The 21796-nt window shown below is 36.6% G+C and overlaps 1 protein-coding gene across 3 annotated transcripts in view; it reads left to right on the top strand.

The window, feature by feature from the left end:
- Positions 1-21796, top strand: part of MAP3K20 (mitogen-activated protein kinase kinase kinase 20) — a 191095-nt gene that overhangs the window by 115516 nt on the left and 53783 nt on the right. For all 3 annotated transcript variants that reach the window (XM_010377577.2, XM_010377578.2, XM_010377580.2), the window contains exons 8-10: positions 5994-6080; positions 11772-11846; positions 17792-17898. In XM_010377577.2, the coding sequence (XP_010375879.1) occupies positions 5994-6080; positions 11772-11846; positions 17792-17898 (269 nt within the window). The remainder of the gene's footprint in view (positions 1-5993; positions 6081-11771; positions 11847-17791; positions 17899-21796) is intronic.

Here is a 21796-nt window from a genome sequence, read left to right as displayed (position 1 = left end):
AAAAAAAAAAGTCCAAAATAGTTTTGGAATTCCCTATCTTTACATCTCATACTGCCCTGCTATTTATACTATTACTTCCTAAAAAGGCATTTTCATAGTAATGGGTAAAGAAGCAGTCTGTTTTGGGTCCAAATCAGCATGCCTCTTCATCCTGAACTTTGTGTTTTCTTACTGCAGGTGGTAGCCAATGACACAAGAGGAGATTCACGTTGTCAGACCTGTTTTTTTTTTCTTTATTCAGTCTCTAGGTATTTAATGCTGGCTTCACAGGTTTTGGACTTGTTTCAGTGACTAGCTCTTTCTAAATCATAACACATCCTATGTATACCAAGTTAATAAAGATTAATTTTGTTAGCTATTGACAAAAATCACTTCAAGAATGAAATATATGTTTTTGGCTGAAGGCTAGAATTTTAAAGGTCAGAAGGCAACAGTAACATCAGGCTTAATACCTGATATCCAAAAACAGAAAAAGAATCAATACCTGATATCCCTTGATTCTGGATGTTTCTTAAGAATGAATACTATAAGCTGTTACAGACAGTGATCAAATATTTCTCATTGAAAAAAAGAAAAAACAAAATATAAGTTTCAGAGGAGACTAGCTTCTAAAACTAGTCTCCTATGTCAAATGTTACTACATTTCTAACCACCAGACATTCATCTGTGGGATATTCTGAAAATGGGGTATTTGTAGCAATTGAAGACTCTGTAAGATTGTTTTCTCTTGTGAAAGTACATTCATTCCTTCATTTATAACCAAACATTTATTTGAGTCACACACCATCTGAGGGTAATTTAAGTTTTTCTTATCCTACTTGTTGGGAATGGCGTCTCATTTTGTCCTGTAGAAATAGGAACAAGCAAACTTTTTCTAGAAAGGACTGGATAATATATTTTTTTGGCTTTGCGGGCCACTTACAGACTCTGTTGCATAGTCTTCATAGATGCCATAGTTGGTTTTTTATTTCTTACAACCCATCAGACATGAAAAAGCCACTCTATATTCTGCAGCAGGCCATCGTTGCAGGAACCTCTATGGAGCAAGACGACTTGGGAAGATGAGCAGCATGGCTTAAGAACATGGCTTATTTAGTCAGTGTTCCAGCTGACCTTTCAGAGTGGCTTAGTAGGAGCCCAGCACTCCCACTCCTTTCATGTGCATGTGTGTATAAATGTATATAAACATGTATGTTGGTGTTATATATATAGGTATGTTGGTTATAGTTACTGTAGATGGTTATAGTTTTTAAATTGTTCAGCACATTTATATGAACTAGAAGACTTTTGAGGTTCATTTTTGCACTTATGAGTCCACACACATACAGTGCTTTTACTTTTAAAATTCTCCCCCAAGTCTTTGAATTTCCTTATCTCAAAAATTTTTGACCTTAAGACACAACTATACATAGAGTGAACTTTTGGTCTCAATATTATTTCATGTATGAAAACAAACTTTATGCTGCCTTCTTTCAAAGCCTTACGGTTGCCAGGGCTTTGGTGTAAAATGCACCCCTCTGCTTTTCCTGAGATGAAGTACAATCTTAGTACCAGTAGCCAAGCACAAATTCCTTTTCACACACAAACTGTAAAAGATGTTAAGAGGTGACTTCTGTTTGCAGAGCTTAGGATTTCTTTCCTGTATCATTTTAAAATCTCTTCATACATTCCACATTGACCCCATTTCTTAAACATAGTTTGAGTCAACCTTTCTGGAGCTGCACATTTTCAGTGTTTTTTATTAAAAATCTTTTCACTTAAGAAACTATGTACCACATTTCAGTAGAAGGGCTTGAACACGTCTCTTTGTGGATTAGCTTTTCTCTCTGCTTGTGTGCTGACCCTACCTTTGCTTGGTTTGGTTTTGGAGGGATTTAACAAATGCTTAACAAACCATCCTATCGAGTAATTTCACTTACTGAAATAAACTCGACCACCAGCCGCTGAGCGTTTCCAGTGTTGCTCTGTATTTACACACTGGATGTTGCTCTGCAGAACCTGTCCGCCCCATCATGTGATGTGGAATATCAGTTCTGCATTCATGCTACAGCCTTCCCTTACCTGGTGGAAACAGAAATGCTACTTCAGCGAGTCTGTTTTAAAACAGTTTCTGCTGTGTGACTATCTTGAAGAGAAAGGTTTGCTTGGAATGTTGGTTTGCCTCTCAGATAGTTGTGTCAGTAAAATTCCATTCAGAAAAGTATACAGATGCTAATTTAATTATAAACAAGAACTCAGGACTGTATATGTTGGTGCAAAGCAATTGAAGTTTTGCCATTTAAAAGTAATGGCAAAAACTGCAATTACTTTTGCACCAACCTAGTATTTAATTCTGACCTCTTCTCATTCTGTTTGTTTTAAATAAACACCAGCGACTTTTTATTTAAACAATCACAGATTTTTTTTTTTTTTTTTTTTTTTTTTAATGAAGAAAGCATTATGTGTTCAAAGTAGATGTCATAGAAAAGAGCAGGTGAGGATAGTTGTTAAGGTTGGGACCATTTTAGTTTTAGAAGTTTGTGGTCCATAAACTTGGAAAATGATACCTATTTTAATTCAAAATGTGGTTATTTTGAATTTTTTATGTCTTTTCAAAAATAGGTGAGTAGCCAAGACTCCTTTGTCAGTAGGAACATTTGTTTGCATTAAATATCCCATTGTTCACTGGGAGTCTGTTCTGTTCATTGAAACCCCCTCTACACACAGCAGTCACACACAGATGAATAAGACCATTTAAAAAAAAGTTGTTTTTTTGAAATCCACCCAAAAAACTGCAATACATTTTTACCTTTTGTTTTTCTAATTTATTAGACTGCTGTAAGAATTTAGCCCCTACTACTTCCAAAACTACCAGCCCTCCCCAGGTTGATAAACCTTTGTTGCTTCTTAACAAATCGCAAGACTCACTAACCTTGTACTGTCTTAAAATAAATGTGCTGTGAATGCCAGAAGTGGATTTTATGATCCTTGCTCTTACGCTGGTAAACTTTGCTAGGCAGGCAATTGTTTCCCTCCATTTTATAAGAAATGAGATTTTTCTACCCTCTTATGAGAACTTCTCTTGGAGGACTGAACCAGGAAGAGTGTTTAGTATGTTATCCACAAAAAAAGAAAAGCAAAAAATCACTGAAAGAATAAGCCTTCTGAGAACATAAGGCCTAGCTTCTCTTAAAAAAAAAAAAAAAAAAGCTATTCTAATGACAATGCAGAAAGGATTACCTTCTCAGAAGCTTCTCAGCCAAAACCAGCCTTGAAAACAGAGTGGCTTAAGAGACAGCATGGCTGCCTGGGTTGTCTGTGAGCACTGTTCCAGAACAAGCTGGGCTCAGGTAATGGCTTTCTATTGTTTGGAAAAGAAAGGGCAGAAAAAGTACGTAGTCTTTTCCAAGTTTCTATTCTGTAAACTGAAAATAGAAATTTTCCTTGTGAGCATAGTTTAAATGTGAGGACGTCTCAATATAAAATGAGTCGGAAAATATTTTTAAGGTGAAAGATCACAATAATATTTGGCCTGAATCCTCATAACTGGTATTTTTAGGCATCATTTAATATATTTTTAAACCTTCAAGTGACTTCCTCAATAAAGTTACTTTTGTATGCCAAATGTCATTTTGTTTAGTGTAAAAAAAAAAGCTGGTGTCTTATCTTATACCACCTAGTTTTTGATACATTCCCGAATCCAGGGAATTAATAAAAGGAAATCATGAGATGTGCTGATACTGGAATAAAGCTAAAGACCTCATTTGGGCTTCAGGACATAGTGGCTAATGACGCCACCTCAGACACTTACTAACTCCCTCAGCTGTTGTAGCTCTTCAGAGACACAGGGAGTCAAATGAAACTGGCTTATTTTTTTCTTTATTTTTCACAGTTAGAACTCTCAGAGAAATATAACTTAAATTTTATTAGGTTTTGGACATTTTCCAGCAGAATATTTTGGAATCAAGAATGACGTAAATGTTTTTCTGGTGTTATCCCCCAAAACTCTTGGTTTTGCAATTCACTTCACAAAATTCAGTCTGTGCATGTGTGCACATGTGTACACACGTGCATCATACCTGCAGGCCAAACTCAGAAGGAAAGAAGCACCACTCATCTGCGTGTTTGGGGGTCTGGAGCGTTTGATTTATTGGAGGCTGACTCCCTGTTCCCATTCTCCTTAGGAATGCCACATCCATTAATTTACTTGCCCTTCATATCCTTTCCCCTTCCCAACCCTAGCCCCCTGTGGAGTGGTAATTGCAGCCAATTGAGGGGCTCCATTTCCTGCTCAGCCCTCTTGCTGCCCGGCCTCCCTCCCTGTGTAGGTCAGGGTGTTTGCATACCTGTTCTGGCTCTCACCCTTCCTTTACGTGTGGTGTTCACTAGAATTGTCCCCTTGTGGGATGCCCCTTACCTTTTCCTAATCACTTATGTGACTCAAATAGAATTATTCAGTAGCTCCTCTAAAGGAGTACCTTACACACTTGATTAAAAGCCCAAAGAGGCTTCAGTGAATTTTTTTTCTCCTGCTTGAGCAGCATCTGCCAATTTCCCTGATTTTCCTGCTAATTATCTTCGTATTAGCCAGAATTCATTTACTATGTTATGGTTCGAATGAGACTGAGCCCTGGCTGAGGAAATAGTGGATATGGAGTGAAAGGTTTCTATGATTTGCTTGACTAGAGTATGTGTGCTCCATCTACGTTCCTATTAGAAATGAGCTTTTGTTTTTAGAACAAGGGAAATACGAGTCGAAGCCACTGGTTCTCTTCCTGTTTCTGCCAGGGCGCCATACGTAAGACAGGGCCTGTCGCATTCTCTCTAGTACTGCCACTTGCCTTTCACTCAAATTAAAAGAGGTCAAGAGCCTGACCTTCAGGGTGAGCCAGCAGGTTCATATTCTGGCTCTGTCACTGGATAACTGAGTGTCTTTGGGTAAGGTTTTATTTTAACTTTTTAAATAGTTTCCTCACCTATAAAATGAAGGTAATATGTATCCAATAGGATTGCTGTTAATCATGGTAATATGTGAAAAGGGCATCTGGAATATAATAAGTACTCAATGACTTGTAGTGGTTTTTATTATTAGGACTATTACTGATAAAATTAGAATTGTTTTTGCACTTTACAGAGTATTGGTAGACTCACATTTTTGAACTCCATTTGTATAAACAGGGAAAAGTAACGTAGTATACAAATCTCCATTACTCAGTGTTTCAAGATAACCCAATTCAGCAGTATTCCTAGCATCAGTTTGCTTTCCTTGGGCATTCCACTCAGATTTAATAATCATACTGATCTCAAGAACTGCACAAAGATGAACACACATATCAGCTCACATTCACAGTCAGCTTATATGTATAGAAAGAGTTTATTACATCTTAGAGTATGGTATAATATATTATATTGTAGGTAGATGAAAATAGATCCCTTAGACCAACTCATTTTGAGGGAGATTTCTCCAAAATCTAAAAGGTAACATGTAAAATCTAAATATGACAATTTTGCAAGTGTCTACCAATGTGGGGTAGGTAGGTTAGCCAGTGATTTGGATTTGGGGCTCAGTTATTTTTGATGAGACCATTATTGAACCTTTTAAAATATTGTTGAATTCCCAGTTATTATTTCCTAGACAAATGTATCAGAAATTGAAGGTAGAAAGAGTTTTAACTAACAAAATACAAAATCTAATTTGTGAGAACATAAAAATTCTAATAATTTATGAGATGACATTAAATCAGTCAGGCCCATTGGTTTCATAAAATTTTAAGTCTGGCTCTAGATGTCCTAATTTCTAAACCAGGTTTTTTCTTTATAAAAAAGAACATAAAAAGTATTTAATATATGGAAGAAGTTGTGTGCATGAGCATAATTGTTTTGCCCAAGTTTCTACAGATGGGGTTGGTTGTGTCTGGTAATTAGATACAATTACATGTTAGATAAAGTTTCAGTAATATGTACCAAAAAATATAAAGTACAAGAATAAAAATTCCATTTTCTTTTTGTTCCAGGTTCTCTGGGAGATGCTAACAAGGGAGGTCCCCTTTAAAGGTTTGGAAGGATTACAAGTAGCTTGGCTTGTAGTGGAAAAAAACGAGGTAAGACTACGTTTCTCCATTCAGGTACATAGATCAGAAAACAGTATTGGGGTTTTGCAAAAGACTTTTTCATCTTCTTCAAATTGAAAGTAAGTTCACGCTTATGGAAAGATTAGCAGTAGGAGCTAACACAAAGGGTCAAAGTGATGTTATTCCTCATGAATGGACCCTTTACATCTAATTGTTGCAGCTTCACGTCGTGATGCTGTAGATCAAAAATTGTACAAGTACTGTACTAGTTTCTCAGTCTCAATTGTAAAACCTAGGGGTTTGTTCTTAGTGATGAAAGAAGCCATTGCGTCCAAGGTAGGGGAACAGTTTAACTCCATCTCCTGCGTTTAGGACATCTTTTTTACTGGCCGGGAGTTGATATATCTGTAAGAGACCTTCAGCTACTTCAACTTACCTCTCCCAGCAGGAGTCACTATAGTACAAGAAACTGTCGCTTAGATGAGAATTTCAAAAATAAAAGAAGAAAAAATAGTTTCAAAAAAGGGAAAAATTACAGTTTTGCCACCTACGTTGAACACTACATTGAAGATGAGCTCCTCACTGGAATTGGCGAGGCAGTGGCATAACTGCTCGCTTCTTCATGCAGAGCCTTTCCATTTCAAAAGAACTTCAGTGGCGTAAACACCGTTTGTGCTGTGTCCCCAGCCTCGCTTCTCTTCTTCCCACAAATTGAGGCTTTCAGTTAGTTGGACCTATGAGCCTACATCAGAGAACATGGTACATTCATATCAAAGAGAGCAACTACATTTTGAAAGGTTTAAAATTGTGACTGAAACGCACAGCCATGGAAATTCTCAGCATAAGGATGAAGCTTCCAATATCAAGGTATTATGAGAACTTAGATCATGTAATGGAAGCAAGCAGTTGTCTTTGCAATTCAAAACTACTTTATTTCATAAAACTTCTTCATTTCCAAATCTTATCTGTGCTCTCCACAAAGGGTAAGACTGCAACCTTAAAATAAAATAATTTGCAAAAAGGTGAATATATAAAAATATTCCCTTTTTAATGCTCTAAAAGAGTTAGATTGATCTGCTTCTCAGGTGAGTGCAGGAACAAACTAGATTAATCAAAAAGCTGCTATTGACTAGGAGAAACCAAGTTTCCATCTTTTAGATCACATAATCCAAAGTTACCATATAATTTTTCCTCCTGATTCATTGGGAGTGGATGAAATGTTGATGATAGCTGAAACTGATGGGAAAGAGCTGCCGATTTAAGAAATGAAAAGGAGTTATATGCAAGAATGTGCCTTACTCATTGTTTCACAGGAGCTGTTCTGTTTTAATTAAAAGTGATAGTAATTACTCATGTGCTATTAAATAAGATCTTACACACAGGTAACTGATATTGTCATGATATGAGGACATACTTGTTTCTGTTCTGTTTCTTTTGCCAGTGAGATGATTAGAGATCTGGTTCTGGGTTTACAAATGAAAGCAAAGCAAATTACTGACCTTGTGTAGACTCTGGAACCAAAACATCCAGTGTAATCTTTTTCCCTCTGCACTATTCCAAGATAAACTAGGAGACAGGTTTTTTTTTTTGATTTTTGTTTTTTTTTTAAAGCTAACTGGACCCTCCAAATATGTATAAGACAGAATCATTGTTTTTAAATAATAATTTATCTAAAGTGTGGCAGAATAGATATAAATTTTAAAGCACTCTTTAAAACATTGGAGTATCTGTGAAGGATTTTTAAAGCTGAAGAAAAAAATGAATTTAGAAGCTGCCTGGATAGTTGACTTTAGGATTGGAATCACCCATGAATAACCCTCAGAACCTCTTCAACACTGTACATGCAGAAGCAATCTTTTTTCTCCCCGGAGATCCCAGAAAGTAGATTTTACTATTTTATTCATGGTATGTTCTGATGATCAGCTAATAACTGATGAAGACTACTCAAATACTTCCCACACTGTATTCATTAAATATTATGGTAAGTTGAAAAAAGCCTACATGGTGAAATACATTTTCTCAACTTTTTAATGAATTTCAGTAAAATTGGGTATTACAAGGATATTTATCTGCTATTCTCATTCTGTACAATATTGATTTGTCAAAAATATAGAAATTAAGTTTCAATGTAATTTTCAATATCATCATTCAAGAAGGTATCTTCATTTCACCTCACAAATGGAGGTAGCCATTTCCAAAATAAATTCTGTTGACATAGCATTAAGATCATTCACAAGGATTTATTTCATTTCATAACAAAATTGAGGCTTTGACTTAAAGAAATATAATGTACAAAATCCCTTCAACTTCTAATTCTTTGACTTTATTTTTACTATTGAATATTTTGGGTTATGGGTTGAAAAGAGAAAGTTGTATTTTTAACAGGCCTCATTTAAATAAAGAATGACATGTTCAAGTGTTCAGGAAGACATTTTAAGTGTTATCTAGTCATCTATAATACCTATATCCAAGTATTAGAGTTGTCTTCTTTTAACTTTTTATTTTGAAATAATTATAGATTCACATGAGTTTGCAAAAATATTACAAAGAATCAAAAAATTAGCTGGGTGTGGTTGTGCGTACCTGTAGTCCCACCTACTGGGGAGACTGAGGTAGGAGGATCCCTTGAGTCCAGGAGGTCAAGGCTGCCACCATTATCACACCACTGCACTCCAGCCTGAGTGACAGAGTGACACCCTGACTCAAAAAAGTTTTTTTTATTTTTAGTAGAAACAGGGTTTCACCATATTGGCCAGGCTGGTCTTGAACTCCTGACCTCAAGTGATCCACCTGCCTCGGCCTCCCAAAGTGCTGGGATTTATAGGCATGAGCCACCGCGCCCAGCCAAAAAAGTTTTTTAAATTAACAAAAACTAAAGAAATTTGTGTACTCTTCACCCAGCTTCTCTCACTGGTGAAATCTTACATGTCTGTAGTATACTGTCAAGACCAGGGAATTGAGATTGGTGCATTACTCTTACCCAGACAATAGACCTTACTCATTTTCACCATTTAAGATTACTTTTTGCATCTATAGAAAAATCAATACTTTCTAAAAATTATATCTGAAGATCTTTGCTTCTAATCCCTTAATAATAAAATGAGATGTTTAAGCAATCATTTTTCTAATATTAAATCCTATTAAAACTAGATTCATAAAGCACTGCTAAACTTTACAGAGTAAACAATGAACCTTTATAGAAGGCATGAAATTAAGAGGGCATTACTCATACATTTTTTAAATTGAACAGATAGGTATATTTGCTTTTGTCATTTCCATGGAACTCAATCAGTGATCATTCAGAATGTTCTGGTAGCATAATTTCTATTTTTATAAATACTTAAATTCTTACATGTAAGGTGTTCTAACTAACAAAACTATTTGACTAACATAGAAATCTTAATAAAAATCCACTGTTCTTGACTATACTTTAGAAAAAGATAAAAACTTGACTTAAAAAAATTTTACATCTTATGTAGAAAATGGTGCACAAATGAATATGGTCCTTAAAAAATGTCATGCCTAGTTTAGTGATTGGGAAATATTTTAATTTGAAACTTTTATTTAAAAATATTGAAGTTTTAAGTAGTATTGCAAACCTGGTGCTAAGATCTGGTTATTTCAGAATGTGTTCATGTATTAGGAATGCCCACAGTTATGTAATCAGGACTTAAATACTTGGAATTCTATTTTGAAGTACTTTTTAATGCACCAAAATAATCCATTGCATAAAGTGTCTGAGTCTAGATTTAACTGATATTTGACCATGTCAGATTATTTAAAATAATTGTGTCTCCTTGTGTAATGACTTCGATGTGGTATCTACACAGTTTTTCAGTAAGAAAAGATCACAGAAATGATCATCCTCCGTATTCAGCCAGCTCACATTCAGTTCTCAGGAAAATGCTGAGACAAAGTTGTATTGAAAAATGTTACCATTGACGAAAACTCATTATTTTTAGTTACAGAGTACCTTCAAGTGCATAATTGGAATTATAGTCTATTTTTATTAGTTCCCACCTCCCAACCATTTTATATTTTAAAAAGTAAACACCTGAATTTTTTTTTTACCTTCATCAAAAGGTCTGCAGTTTACATTACAGTAAAATAATAGTACAGTTTAATACATCTTGTTCTATTCTGTGAAATCACAAGACTAGAAGTTTAAAAGTGCTTAGCACGGCCTTTAGTTTGGAGAGAGTTGTTTTGTTTTTCAACTTTGCTTTGCTTTGATTTTAGGATTATCTGTAATTCAAAATACAGTTTGTCAGTTTTCTTGTCAAGGCAACTACGTTTCTAGTTTCTCATAGCTTCCCCCAAATCCAGCTAAATTCAGTTTCAAGTTTTTTATTTGCAAAACTTCTTTGGCAAGAATAAGTCTTAACACTTTTAGTACAGCAGTTCTCAACTCCATCACACCCAATGCTCATTTTGTACTATGTTAACAATCCCTTACACTCCCTTGAGGTGAAATTCAAAGGTAACACAACTACCTACACACATCATATTGTAAGTTAACATAATGCTCTAACTGTAATATAAAAGAGAAATAAATGAAAGATGTTTTCCAGTGTACAAATGCTCAAGCATGACCACACCAGAGGAGATGATGGAATGGTTTTAGGGGATAAATAGAACTCAGCAGCTACAAATGCATCCGGATGGAGTTGGATTGTATTAACGACTCCAGTGCTGGGAGTAGCACTGTTGTTGTTGATATTTGTCAGAAATCTTGATAAAGTTATGAATCATGCAAGAATCAATAAGCCTTTGATTTATTTCATTTGGTAGATGCATTCTGCAAAGTTCAGTGTATCTTAAAACTGTTCAAAAAAATACTTTGTGTTTATTTGTAAGTTAGAGTTAGATTCCAGGCCCAGAAAATTATAAACCTCATTGTTTGCTTGTTTTACTTACATGAATGTAAATGGGGCATTTGAAATTTTGAAATTTTGTGGGATACAAGGGAGTTCTTGGTTATGCAGGATTTTATGGTATATTGAATTGTCTAGCATTCCTGACCTGTTATACTTAGAAGTCGGTTGCAACCCACCAGTCTCTAAAACAAACACAAATGCTTCTGTGGAATAGAGGCACCACGAGTTTTGTGAGAAGCACCACTGTAGGATGTTAGAACAGGACCATCCTCACGTTATAATTTTTGTCGTATCAGGTCCTTAAAGTATATGGGTTTGACCAAAACAAAACCATAATCAGTCACACATTCAGAATGTCTTATTTACCACTGAGAAATGAACAGTTTTTTAAATTATCTCTGTGATCTATGCTCAGATGTTTTCAGAGTTGTATACCTGCTGCCAAAGCTAAACTGGTTTCTAGTTACCTGGCCTATTTACATATATCGTAAGTTGCCTATAAAAGCACAGTGATGTGTGGTTTTATATTTAGTATTTAAGTTCCGACTTGCCCCCTCCTACTATAGTTCTGTTTAGATATTTTATGTTTTGTTGCATTAGTTGTACTGTACCTGACTTCTCCGTTCACTACAGTTCCCTTTCAAGAAAAAGTATGAGTCTTTAGAGATTACAAATCTAAACATAAATTGTCACCTGTCACATATTACTCAATGGAAGCTTTAAACTTCATGCCTTGATTATGTTCTTAAATTAACTATATTATGACCCTTCAAATAGTGTTTGCTGACATGAATGAATAAATCCCTGTGCTTTATTTTGTTTTCTTTCCCTGTCTCTATTGTAGAGATTAACCATTCCAAGCAGTTGCCCCAGAAGTTTTGCTGAACTGTTACATCAGTGTTGGGAAGCTGATGCCAAGGTATACATATGTATTTTTGTTACTGTTTAGAATTCTGAAATTTCTCTTGCTTGGCTTTCAGTTTTTAAAACTTAGGGTAATAAAATTCATTACAAAGCAAAGCTGGATTGATGCCCCTGTGAGCCCCAGATTGACTGTTAAGGTTTTCTGTTGACATCTGCTTAATCTTGATCTCTAGAGACTCATTATTAACTCATTCTTATAGCACGCTTTGACATTCTGGATTCAGTAAAAATAATTTCATTATTTTGTTTTTAATTTTTAGTAATAACTATTGCACCTGTATGCTATTGAGATGGCTAAGACACAGTATTTATAATATGCCAGGCATAGTTTCAAACACTTTATGTATGTTAACTCATTTATTCCTCAGAATGTCTCTATGAAATAGATGCCTCAATTATCCTCATTTAACAGATGAAGAACCAAGACATACAGAGGTTACATCATGAGCTCAAGGCCACACAGCTAGTAGGTAGTAGGGCTGGACATGAACTAGGTCTGGCACAGTCCCTGCTCTTAATCAGTGCACTGTTTTGCTTTTCTAGCCAAAGAGCAGACAAAAGTAGCACTTCTAGAGCATCTTGATATGTACTCCCTGTCTAGCATCAGTGATGTGGTTGAGCTCCACAGTAGAGTTGGAGAAATTCCAAGGCTTAGGCTTTCATGTGCGTATCACATTTGAGCATGAATGGCCCATATCCTTTCCCTGCAAAGATCGTTTTAAAAGACTCTCACATACATATGGAAATATTTACAGATGAAATGATAGGCTAGTCTTGGATTTGCTTCAAAATAAAGGGAAGGGAAATGGATGATGGTGTAGATTAAACAGGTAAACAGGATTGGCCATGATAATTTTTGAAGCTGAGTGATAATATATAGAGGTTCATGATATTGTTATCTCTACTTTTGTGTATTTTGGAATTTTCCATAATGAGTTAAAAATAAAAAAATATTCTCACAGATGAAACATTAGAATAAGAAAGCAGTTACACTCAAAGGAACAAAAATTTTATGGTTTAAATTTGTCCAGTTTTTTGTGGAAATAGAAGTATTACTACTGATCTTTTAAACAGAGACTATAAAGAAAGACTAAAGAATCACATTTATTACTGAATTTAAACCCTGTTCCAATCTGACCCCCAAGAAGAATGGCCATAAAATATTGTCTGTTCTTCTACAATATGTTTCTTTAGTGGGAATAACTCAGAAGCAGTTGGTGACAGTGGAGACTGGGGACTATGTTAGTATAACACAGAATTCATGTTGATTGTTCATAATGTTTCCCAACACATTGTTCCGCACTGAGCACAAAGTGTAATAATGCAGCCAACAAGGCAGCAAGACACCAGTGCTATGAAACCTATTCACTCCACATGGTCCTTCTTGACTTGGCTTAGCTTAACTTGGAAGAATTTGTTCCTAGTTCTCCCAGCAACAAACTGTGCTGTGTACATGTTGCAAAATCTTTGCTTTCAGTCCTATTCTTTAGACTTCCCTTACCCTTTTTTTAAGTGGAGTCCTAGATATTCCTAGTATTATTTTTACTAAAGAATCGTGTTTTTAAACTGTGTTAGTATTTTATTTAGGATTGTTGTTCTTTTTGTTAGTATTTGATGACGCAGTTGCATGGTTTTTAAATGGTCTGCCCTACTCCCATTTAGGCCCTATAATTTTTAGTACATGATTTTGCAGAATAGGGATTTTTAAGCATTAAGAGAAATGCCTATACTTTGCAACTAATTCAGTAGAAACTATAAGCAGGTATTTTCAAGCTTGCTTTAAAACATTTATTTTATACTGTTAAAATGGTATCATACTACCCCTTCCCTGTCCTTCTTACTAGTTATATCCCCGTTGTGATGTGTAAGTCATTTTGGACATATGTTTCCTCTGTGATACATAAATAGAAATTTTGCCTGAAATTATTTGCATTGAATTTGATTATTGCTACTAGATCTCTATAATTGTGATTATATTTCAGTATGCAAAGCAAGTTTTGAATTTCTTAATTGGGCGCTCAATACCACATTAATTAAAATTCTAAGAATGTACGTTTATGGTACCATAAGCGCCTTACACAACAAGAACATTAGGCCCAGTGTTGAAACCATGCAGGTATGTCTTTAACATGTAGTAAGCTAACCCTTCTTTAGGACCAAAGAAGTCTTGCGTTCCAGCCACATGAAGTATAAAGGAAGTTTAAGATTGATTTTTATTTTCTAAATCCGTGATATTTTATTCTGATTAAACAATGACATATCCCCTGTATTTGATTTGGTTAAATACCTGGCCACAGCCCACATTTCCAACTCTCTCACTGCTGATCTCCTCTAGACACACTTACATACTTTCATTCCCAAACCTGTTCTCTTCGTTCTTTTCTTTCTCCTCTGAATATTTCATCATCAAGTCTTCCTTGATTATTCTATTTATCCCACCTCAGGCTTAGCACTTCTTTTCCTAAACCACAGTCTGGGCCTTACCTGGTACAGCTGTATTTTTGAAGACATAGTTTCTTCCTAGATGTACTGAAGCTTTATAAGGGTGTAGAGGTAAATTGTTACATGTGTTTCCCTATTGCACATTACATCAGTTTGGAAAGTAGATGCCCAATTTGTTGTTGCCTGAAGTAGCCAGACCACAGTACATTTCCTGAGAGGTACATGCATTTTCTGGCTAGAAATATGTAGCAGTTCAACCAGAAGTTAGTGCCAGTCCTATGCACATATGTAGAGCAATAGTTAATTAAAGTACTTTCTTTTTTTTAAGTCCTTAGATTTTTAGAGTATTGACATCTAGATTAAAATATTCAGGCCACCTATAGAAATGGTGTTCTTTTGCAATGAGGGTCGGGGCAGAGGTGGTGATGTATGCAAGAGGAAGCTGATATTACATAAATGTCAAGTCCTTCTAGTGGCTTACAACAGGTGCTCAAAATATTTTATTGAAGAGAAGGAGAACAGGTGCTCAAAATATTTTATTGAAGAGAAGGAGAAAGAAAGGAAAGGTGGGTATTGGTTCAGGTCCTAAAATGACCTTTCTAAATAGGGAAAAAAATAAGTTAGCCTGGTGCGGTGGCTCACGTCTGTAATTCTAGCACTTTGGGAGGCCGAGGCAGGCGGATTGCCAGAGCTCAGGGGTTCGACACCAGCCGGGCAACACAGTGAAACCCGTCTCTACTAAAATACAAAAAATTACCTGGGCGTGGTGGCACGCACCTGTAATCCCAGCTACTTGGGAGGCTGAGGCAGGAGAATCACTTGAATCCAGGAGCCGGAGGTTGCACTGAGCCAAGATCGCACCACTGCACTCCTGCCTGGGTGCCAGAGCAAGACTCCATCTCCAAAAATAATAATAATAATAAGTTGAAGTCATAAATTCAATAGGAAGTAGTATCTTACCCTTATGTGATAAAAGATGTTGAAGAGTTTAGGAACAGAGCCCTTGGTTCTGTAATTTCCTGTGTGATGCTGGGCACTTCCTACTCTTCTGAGACTTGTTCTTACCTGTAAAATGAAGGTAACAAATAGAGAAATAATGTATGTAGATGCTTCATAAATGGTCCCAGTTTTTATTTTAATTTTTTTGAATAAGCAAAATAATGACTAAAAGGAACGTAATCCCCTTCAGAGGAATTTATATGAGATCCTAGACCAAATATGTATTCTGTAACCAGAATATTCATAGAATAGTATTACCACAAAAAATCTATATTGTTATCACCTCTTAAATGTTCACTTTGATAACCTCTATCCAAGAGTAGGTTCTGACTATAAAATTAAATTTTTTCTAGGGATGCTGGTCATCCAGTTACAGAAGAGTTTCACCTTATTTAAAAAAAAAAAAAAAAAGAATGATTAAATGTAGGGAAATTATTCTTTAAAAATTCATTAGCTCCTCCTGCTGCTTTTCCTTGCAAAATGAAAATCCTTTATTATATAATTAGCTCTTATGCAAGTGATTAAAACATTTTTCTGGCCAGGCACAATGGCTCATGCCTGTAATCCCATCACTTTAGGAGGCTGAGGCAGGAAGATCACTTGGGACAAGGAGTTTGAGACCAGTTTGGGCAAGATGGCGAGACCCCTCTGAACAAAAAACTAAAAAATTAGCCAGCCATGGTGGCAAACACCTTTAGTCTCTGCTACTTGGGAGGCTGAGGCAGGAGGATTGGTTGAGCCCTGGTGGTTGAGGCTGCAGTGACCTATGATCACGCCACTGCATTCCAGCCTGGGCAACAGAGCAAGGCTGTCTTAAAAAAAAAAAAAAAAAAGGCCGGGTGTGGTGGCTCACGCCTGTAATCCCAGCACTTTGGGAGGCCGAGGCGGGCAGATCACGAGGTCAGGAGATCAAGACCATTCTGGCTAACACGGTGAAACCCCATCTCTACTAAAAATACAAAAAAAAAAAAAAATTGGCTGGGCATGGTGGTTGGTGGTCGCCTGTAGTCCCAGCTACTCGGGAGGCTGAGGCAGGAGAATGGCTTGAACCCAGGAGGCAGGGCTTGCAGTGAGCCAAGATCACGCCACTGCACTCCAGCCTGGGCCACAGAGTGAGACTCTGTCTCAAAAAAACAAACAAACAAACAAAAAAATCATTTTAAAACCTGACACGTGCTGGGAGAAATTAAGAGGAGGACAAAGTTAAAGAAGATAAATAGAACACTTTTCAAGCTTCCTACTTAAGGCATTTTCCTCTTTGCTTATTAGAAGGCTTAATATATATCAGTAACATTTATCTATGTATGCCCTTTTCAAGGAAAGACACAGGCACACACATGCACACAAGTGCCCTTGAAAGAGAATAATAATGGCAGAACTCAATATATGTCCTAGGTTTTTATATTTCTGAGAAATGAAAAAATTGCTTTTTTTAGTAATGTAGGAAGCACTTAAATCCTGAGAGCAAGCCACCTCAACATTGTTTCTTCTTGTGTTTGTGCTCTTAAATTAAAATGCATGTTTTAATTGCTGCAACTATAATTTGTTCAGTAATGGTGTAATTATGAGGCATGATGAAGAGAGAATGTGCATCATCCTTTTTATTATCTTTCTCTATTTTTGTTTTAACCTTTTGTCTCAACCTTGGCTAGAGTCTAAAGAGATAGACTAGAATAGTTATAGTTACTGCTAGCTGAAGAAACACACTTAATTCTCATTTCTAGTGAACAGTACCTTATAGTGTCTTAGCACTAAAGCCAATTATAACAGAAAATAAATATTGAGAACAGTGAAGTTATGATGGCTTTAAAATTGGGGTTTCTTCTTTTTTTTTTTTTTTTTTTAACTTTACTTTTAGGGTCAGGGGCACATGGCCAGGTTTGTTATGCAGGTAAATTGTGTGTCACGGAGGTTTGGTGTACAGATTATTTCCTCACCCAGGTGATCAGCATAGTACCTGAATTTTTTTTTCTGACAAACCAATTTGGAAAATTTTATTAGTTCCAGTAGATTGATAGATAGATTTCCCCCCAACACTTTATGGTAAAAATTTTCAAACAAAGAAAAGTGGAAAGAATTTTACAGTGAACACTAACATACCCACCACACACAGTCTACCATTAACTTTTTACCAGCTTTGTCACATAGGTTTTTAAAGGACTTCACTGTTCCCTTTTAGGAGTTCTTAATCATAACTAAAAGAGAGAATTAGTGTTCTCTATTCCTGGAAAAAAACATGAATTATCCCAACCTTAGGCCACATGATAGAAAAACAACATCTGAATCTCTTCATGTGAATAGTTCACTGAGAATAAAGAATACAGTTCCCTAAACCTGAGTGATCTGATGAGTGTAAAATAACTACATCAGGACATTGCATCATGTTTTATTTTGTTATGGTGGGTTGAGTTTATTACTATGCTTGTAGTATCTATGTTTTCTCTTAAATATCTCCTTTCTTAAGTCCCAACGAATGATTACTTATTTTCTCTTCTTCAGAAACGGCCATCATTCAAGCAAATCATTTCAATCCTGGAGTCCATGTCAAATGACACAAGCCTTCCTGACAAGTGTAACTCATTCCTGCACAACAAGGCGGAGTGGAGGTGGGTAGCCCCGACACCAGGCCACAGCGTCTGGCTTTGAAAGACCATCACTCGTCTCAATGAAGAAGAGAACCAGAGATCTGAATGACAGTCCTGATTTCTGAGCATAGCTTAGGAGAAAAATTAAAAAGGTTTTTTTATGATTTTGGAAATCTTATAAGTCCTGAATTTCATAAGTAAGCAAGAAATAGTGTTTCTCCAAGCTTGTTGCCTTCTGTAAGTATTTGAAAAGAATATTGAGGCTGGGCACAGTGGCTCACGCCTGTAATCCCAGCTCTTTGGGAGGCCGAGGTGGGTGGATCTCCTGAGGTTAGGAGTTCGAGACCACCCTGACCAACATGGGGAAACCCCATCTCTACTAAAAATACAAAAAATTAGCCGGGTGTGGTGGCACATGCCTGTAATCCCAGCTACTCGGGAGGCCGAGGCAGGAGAATCACTCAAACCTGGAGGCAGAGGTTGCAGTGAGCTGAGATCTCGCCATTGCGCTCCACCCTGAGCAACAAGAGTGAAACTCGATCTCAAAAAAAAGAAAAAAAAATTGAAATCATATCTTCTGAGACAAAAGATGGTTACCAGACATTTCTCTGTGTTTATGCTTTGTTAGGAAGCTTTGTTCTCTGTTCCGTAAGAAACAGGAATACTGTTTACCTTGAAATTTGCAGAGCACTGTGTCTGCTAGTGGAGGGGGACAGGGAGACTATAAAAAATACTCTTAAAAGAAAACTTTGGATGTCATAAATCCTTTTAAAGCTTGTTGAATAAACTTAGTAATGAGAAAATTGTATTGTATGAGTGGAAGAGTAAACCCAGGATGAAACATTTGAGCCAGGTCACATGATGCATGAATATAAATAGCATGTTTGGAAGCTGACATTATTCCCCCCCTGACTCAGCAGAGATTTAGGTAACTTCATCTCTGCTCCTGATAGCCGTGGGCAGTAACATGACGCCTTACGCCATCTGCTGATGCCAAATGAATACTGCATGCACTTTGAAAATTACTGCGTTGTTTACTCCTGTTGCTAGATACTTCTTTGGGCTTTCTGTTTGTTGTTTTACAATAACCTTTCTTGTTTTTATTCCTTTGAAATATCTATCTAGGGCCAGTGAGGTAAATGAATTTTTATTTAGGGATACAAAAATTATACAGTGAGCTCAAGTCTAGGTATAACAGACTTTTTTTCTGGGCTGAGATAATTAACAAAACAAAACATGTAAGTAATATTTGTTTTTTGCAGTAAGAGATGAGTATACATGTCATCAGATCACTCTCCTCTCCTTTAAAATCCATATATGAGTTCCCATTGCTCTTAAGACAAAGACCAGAATACTTGGCACAGTGGCTCACGCCTGTAATCCCAGCACTTTGGGAGGCCAAGGCGGGTGGATCACTTGAGCCCAGAAGTTCAAGACCAGCCTGGGTGACAGAGCGAGACTTGGTCTCAAAAAAAAAAAAAAAGGACCAGAATACTTACCAAGACTCACAAGACCCTCAGTACTCTGGCCTCACCAGCGTCAGCTTAAGAAGATCATTCTCCCCTTAATTTCTGGCTTTCAGTCCCTCAACAGATGCATATTTCTCCCCATTCAGGGTCTTTACAAGCACAGTTTCCTCTCTTTAAAACTTATCCCATTTCAGCTGTGAACGACGCCTGCCGTCACACCCCACCTTAACTCCTGTTCATCATTCACATAGCAGTTGAATAATACATCTGCAGGGAAAGGCTTCCTGACCCCAGGCCAGATCAGGTTCCACTTTATGTGCTCTGACAGCATCTCCTTCATAGGCTTTACCGCTATTGGAATTAAGAAGTAATTTGGCAGTTAGTTGTTTAATGTGTGTCTCACGGGCTGAAATGTGAGAGAGGCAGACAATCACGTTTGCTCATCACTCACAGCATCAAAATGTGCCTTGAACACAGCATTTGCTTAGTAAATATTTGGGGAAGCAAGAGAGAAAATTACCATGGTGGTAATAATATAAAAAGAGATTTTGATATTATACAAGAGAATATAAAGATGTAAATTAATTTGTTTGCCATGACAAAAGTACTTCTTATATTCATTCATTCATTCATTCATTCATTCATTATCCGTTCATTGAACTTCTGCTGGTGTGAGAACAACTGGTACCATTCTGGTACTGGGCTGTAGCAATGAGCACAAGAGTCCCAGGGCACATGGAGCTCTCCAGCCCAAGTGTCCAATGTTAAACTATTAAATACATTCAAAACGATCTCATTTCTATTTTGACAAGTATCATGACAGAGAAATATACTAGAGAGCAGATAACCATGAAATCTGATCTAGTCCAAGGACATGGTAAAAGGATTCTGGAGAAAATGCTATTTGATCTATTATCGAAGGGATTAGTAAGATTTTAATACCAAGATAGGGAGTCTTTTAAAGTATGTCAACAAGGCCAGGCATGGTGGCTCACACCTGTAATCCCAACACTTTGAGAGGCCGAGGTGAAAAATTGCTTGAGCCCAGAAGTTCGAGACTAGCCTGGGCAACATAGAGAGACCTCATCTCTACTCACAATAAAAAAAATTTGCTGGGCATTGTTACTCTAACCTGTGGTCCCAGCTACTCGGAAGGCTGAGGTGACAGGATCACTTGAGCTGGGGAGGTCGAGGCTGCATTGAGCTGAGATCAGGCCACTACACTCCAGCCTGGGCTACAGAGTGAGATCCTATTCAAAAAGAAAAAAGAAAAGAAAAGAAATGAGAAAGCTGTGCAAAAATGTAGGGACACTTATTCAGCAAAGCATCATTGAGAAGGGTAAACCAGAAATGGTATAAAGTACAATAAACAGAGAATAAAAATAAATTAAAAATGATTATATCTCCATACACAGAATAATAAGGTCATTCCTAAAATCACAGGTCTGATAAATGATTTCAAAGTAGAGCCTACAGTCTAGTTTGTTTAGAATGATTCTATTTTTTATAAAATATATTATTGTGTATATGTACACAGAGAAAAGTATCAAAAAATCAGTGTTGTCAGTGGGTGATGGAATTATAGAGAGTGTTTTTTATTTGTATATCTTTATTTCCTACTTCTTCCACATTAAACATGGACTAGTTGCATGATAAATTCAATTTTTAAAATGCTTGAAGGTGAAAGTGAGGGAAACGAAATTGATGATTGACAATGGGGGAAAAAGGAGGTAAAATACAGTGACGTATTTTAGTAAAAGGAATACAGTTGCCTAGGGGGCCTCCTCATCTTTCAGGAACTGTTAATCCTGTTCTGAGAGCTGGAGAGAGAATATATATCCTGACCTGAACCAGTAAACCACAGTTTGAGAAGCAGCAGAGCTGTTTTCACTGAAGTAGGCAATTGGTTAAAAACAGAGAGGACTATAATAGTAATTTTAATAATAATAAACACAGTTGTCACTTATTAGGTTTTTACCAGATGCTTGTACTTCATTTAGATTTTCTTTTTTAATCCCCATAGCAACCCTAAATTATATCACAGATGCAAAGGTAAATTGAGTAACTTGCTCAAAATCATATAGTACTGAGAACAGAACCCAGTACAGAATACAGTAACAGAACCTGGGTGGTCTGGTAACACAGCCTGCCCTTGCACCCATGCTATGCAGTGCGGTTACTAGACTTGTGGCCATTGTCATGCTGTCTTCTCATTAGTATGCAATATTCACTTGAATGAATTCCTTTTTAGCTTAAGAGAAATATTACAGGGCATGGTCATTTTAGGTTATTAAGGTGTCTAACTCAATATGTAAACTCCTGAAAAGAATTATGTGTTTTTATCAGATAATCTCAACATTTCAAAAGACAACACATTCGAACTACTCCCTCTTTCCCCCCAACTTTTATCTAGTGTCTGAAACCACATGACTAGTGTCCAAAGAGTGTTT

The sequence above is a fragment of the Rhinopithecus roxellana genome, chromosome 14 (genome assembly GCF_007565055.1).
Source record: "Rhinopithecus roxellana isolate Shanxi Qingling chromosome 14, ASM756505v1, whole genome shotgun sequence".
NCBI classification, from domain to species: domain Eukaryota; kingdom Metazoa; phylum Chordata; class Mammalia; order Primates; family Cercopithecidae; genus Rhinopithecus; species Rhinopithecus roxellana.
Note: the sequence above shows the minus strand (reverse complement) of the source record. Positions and strands in the feature narration are given on the sequence as shown.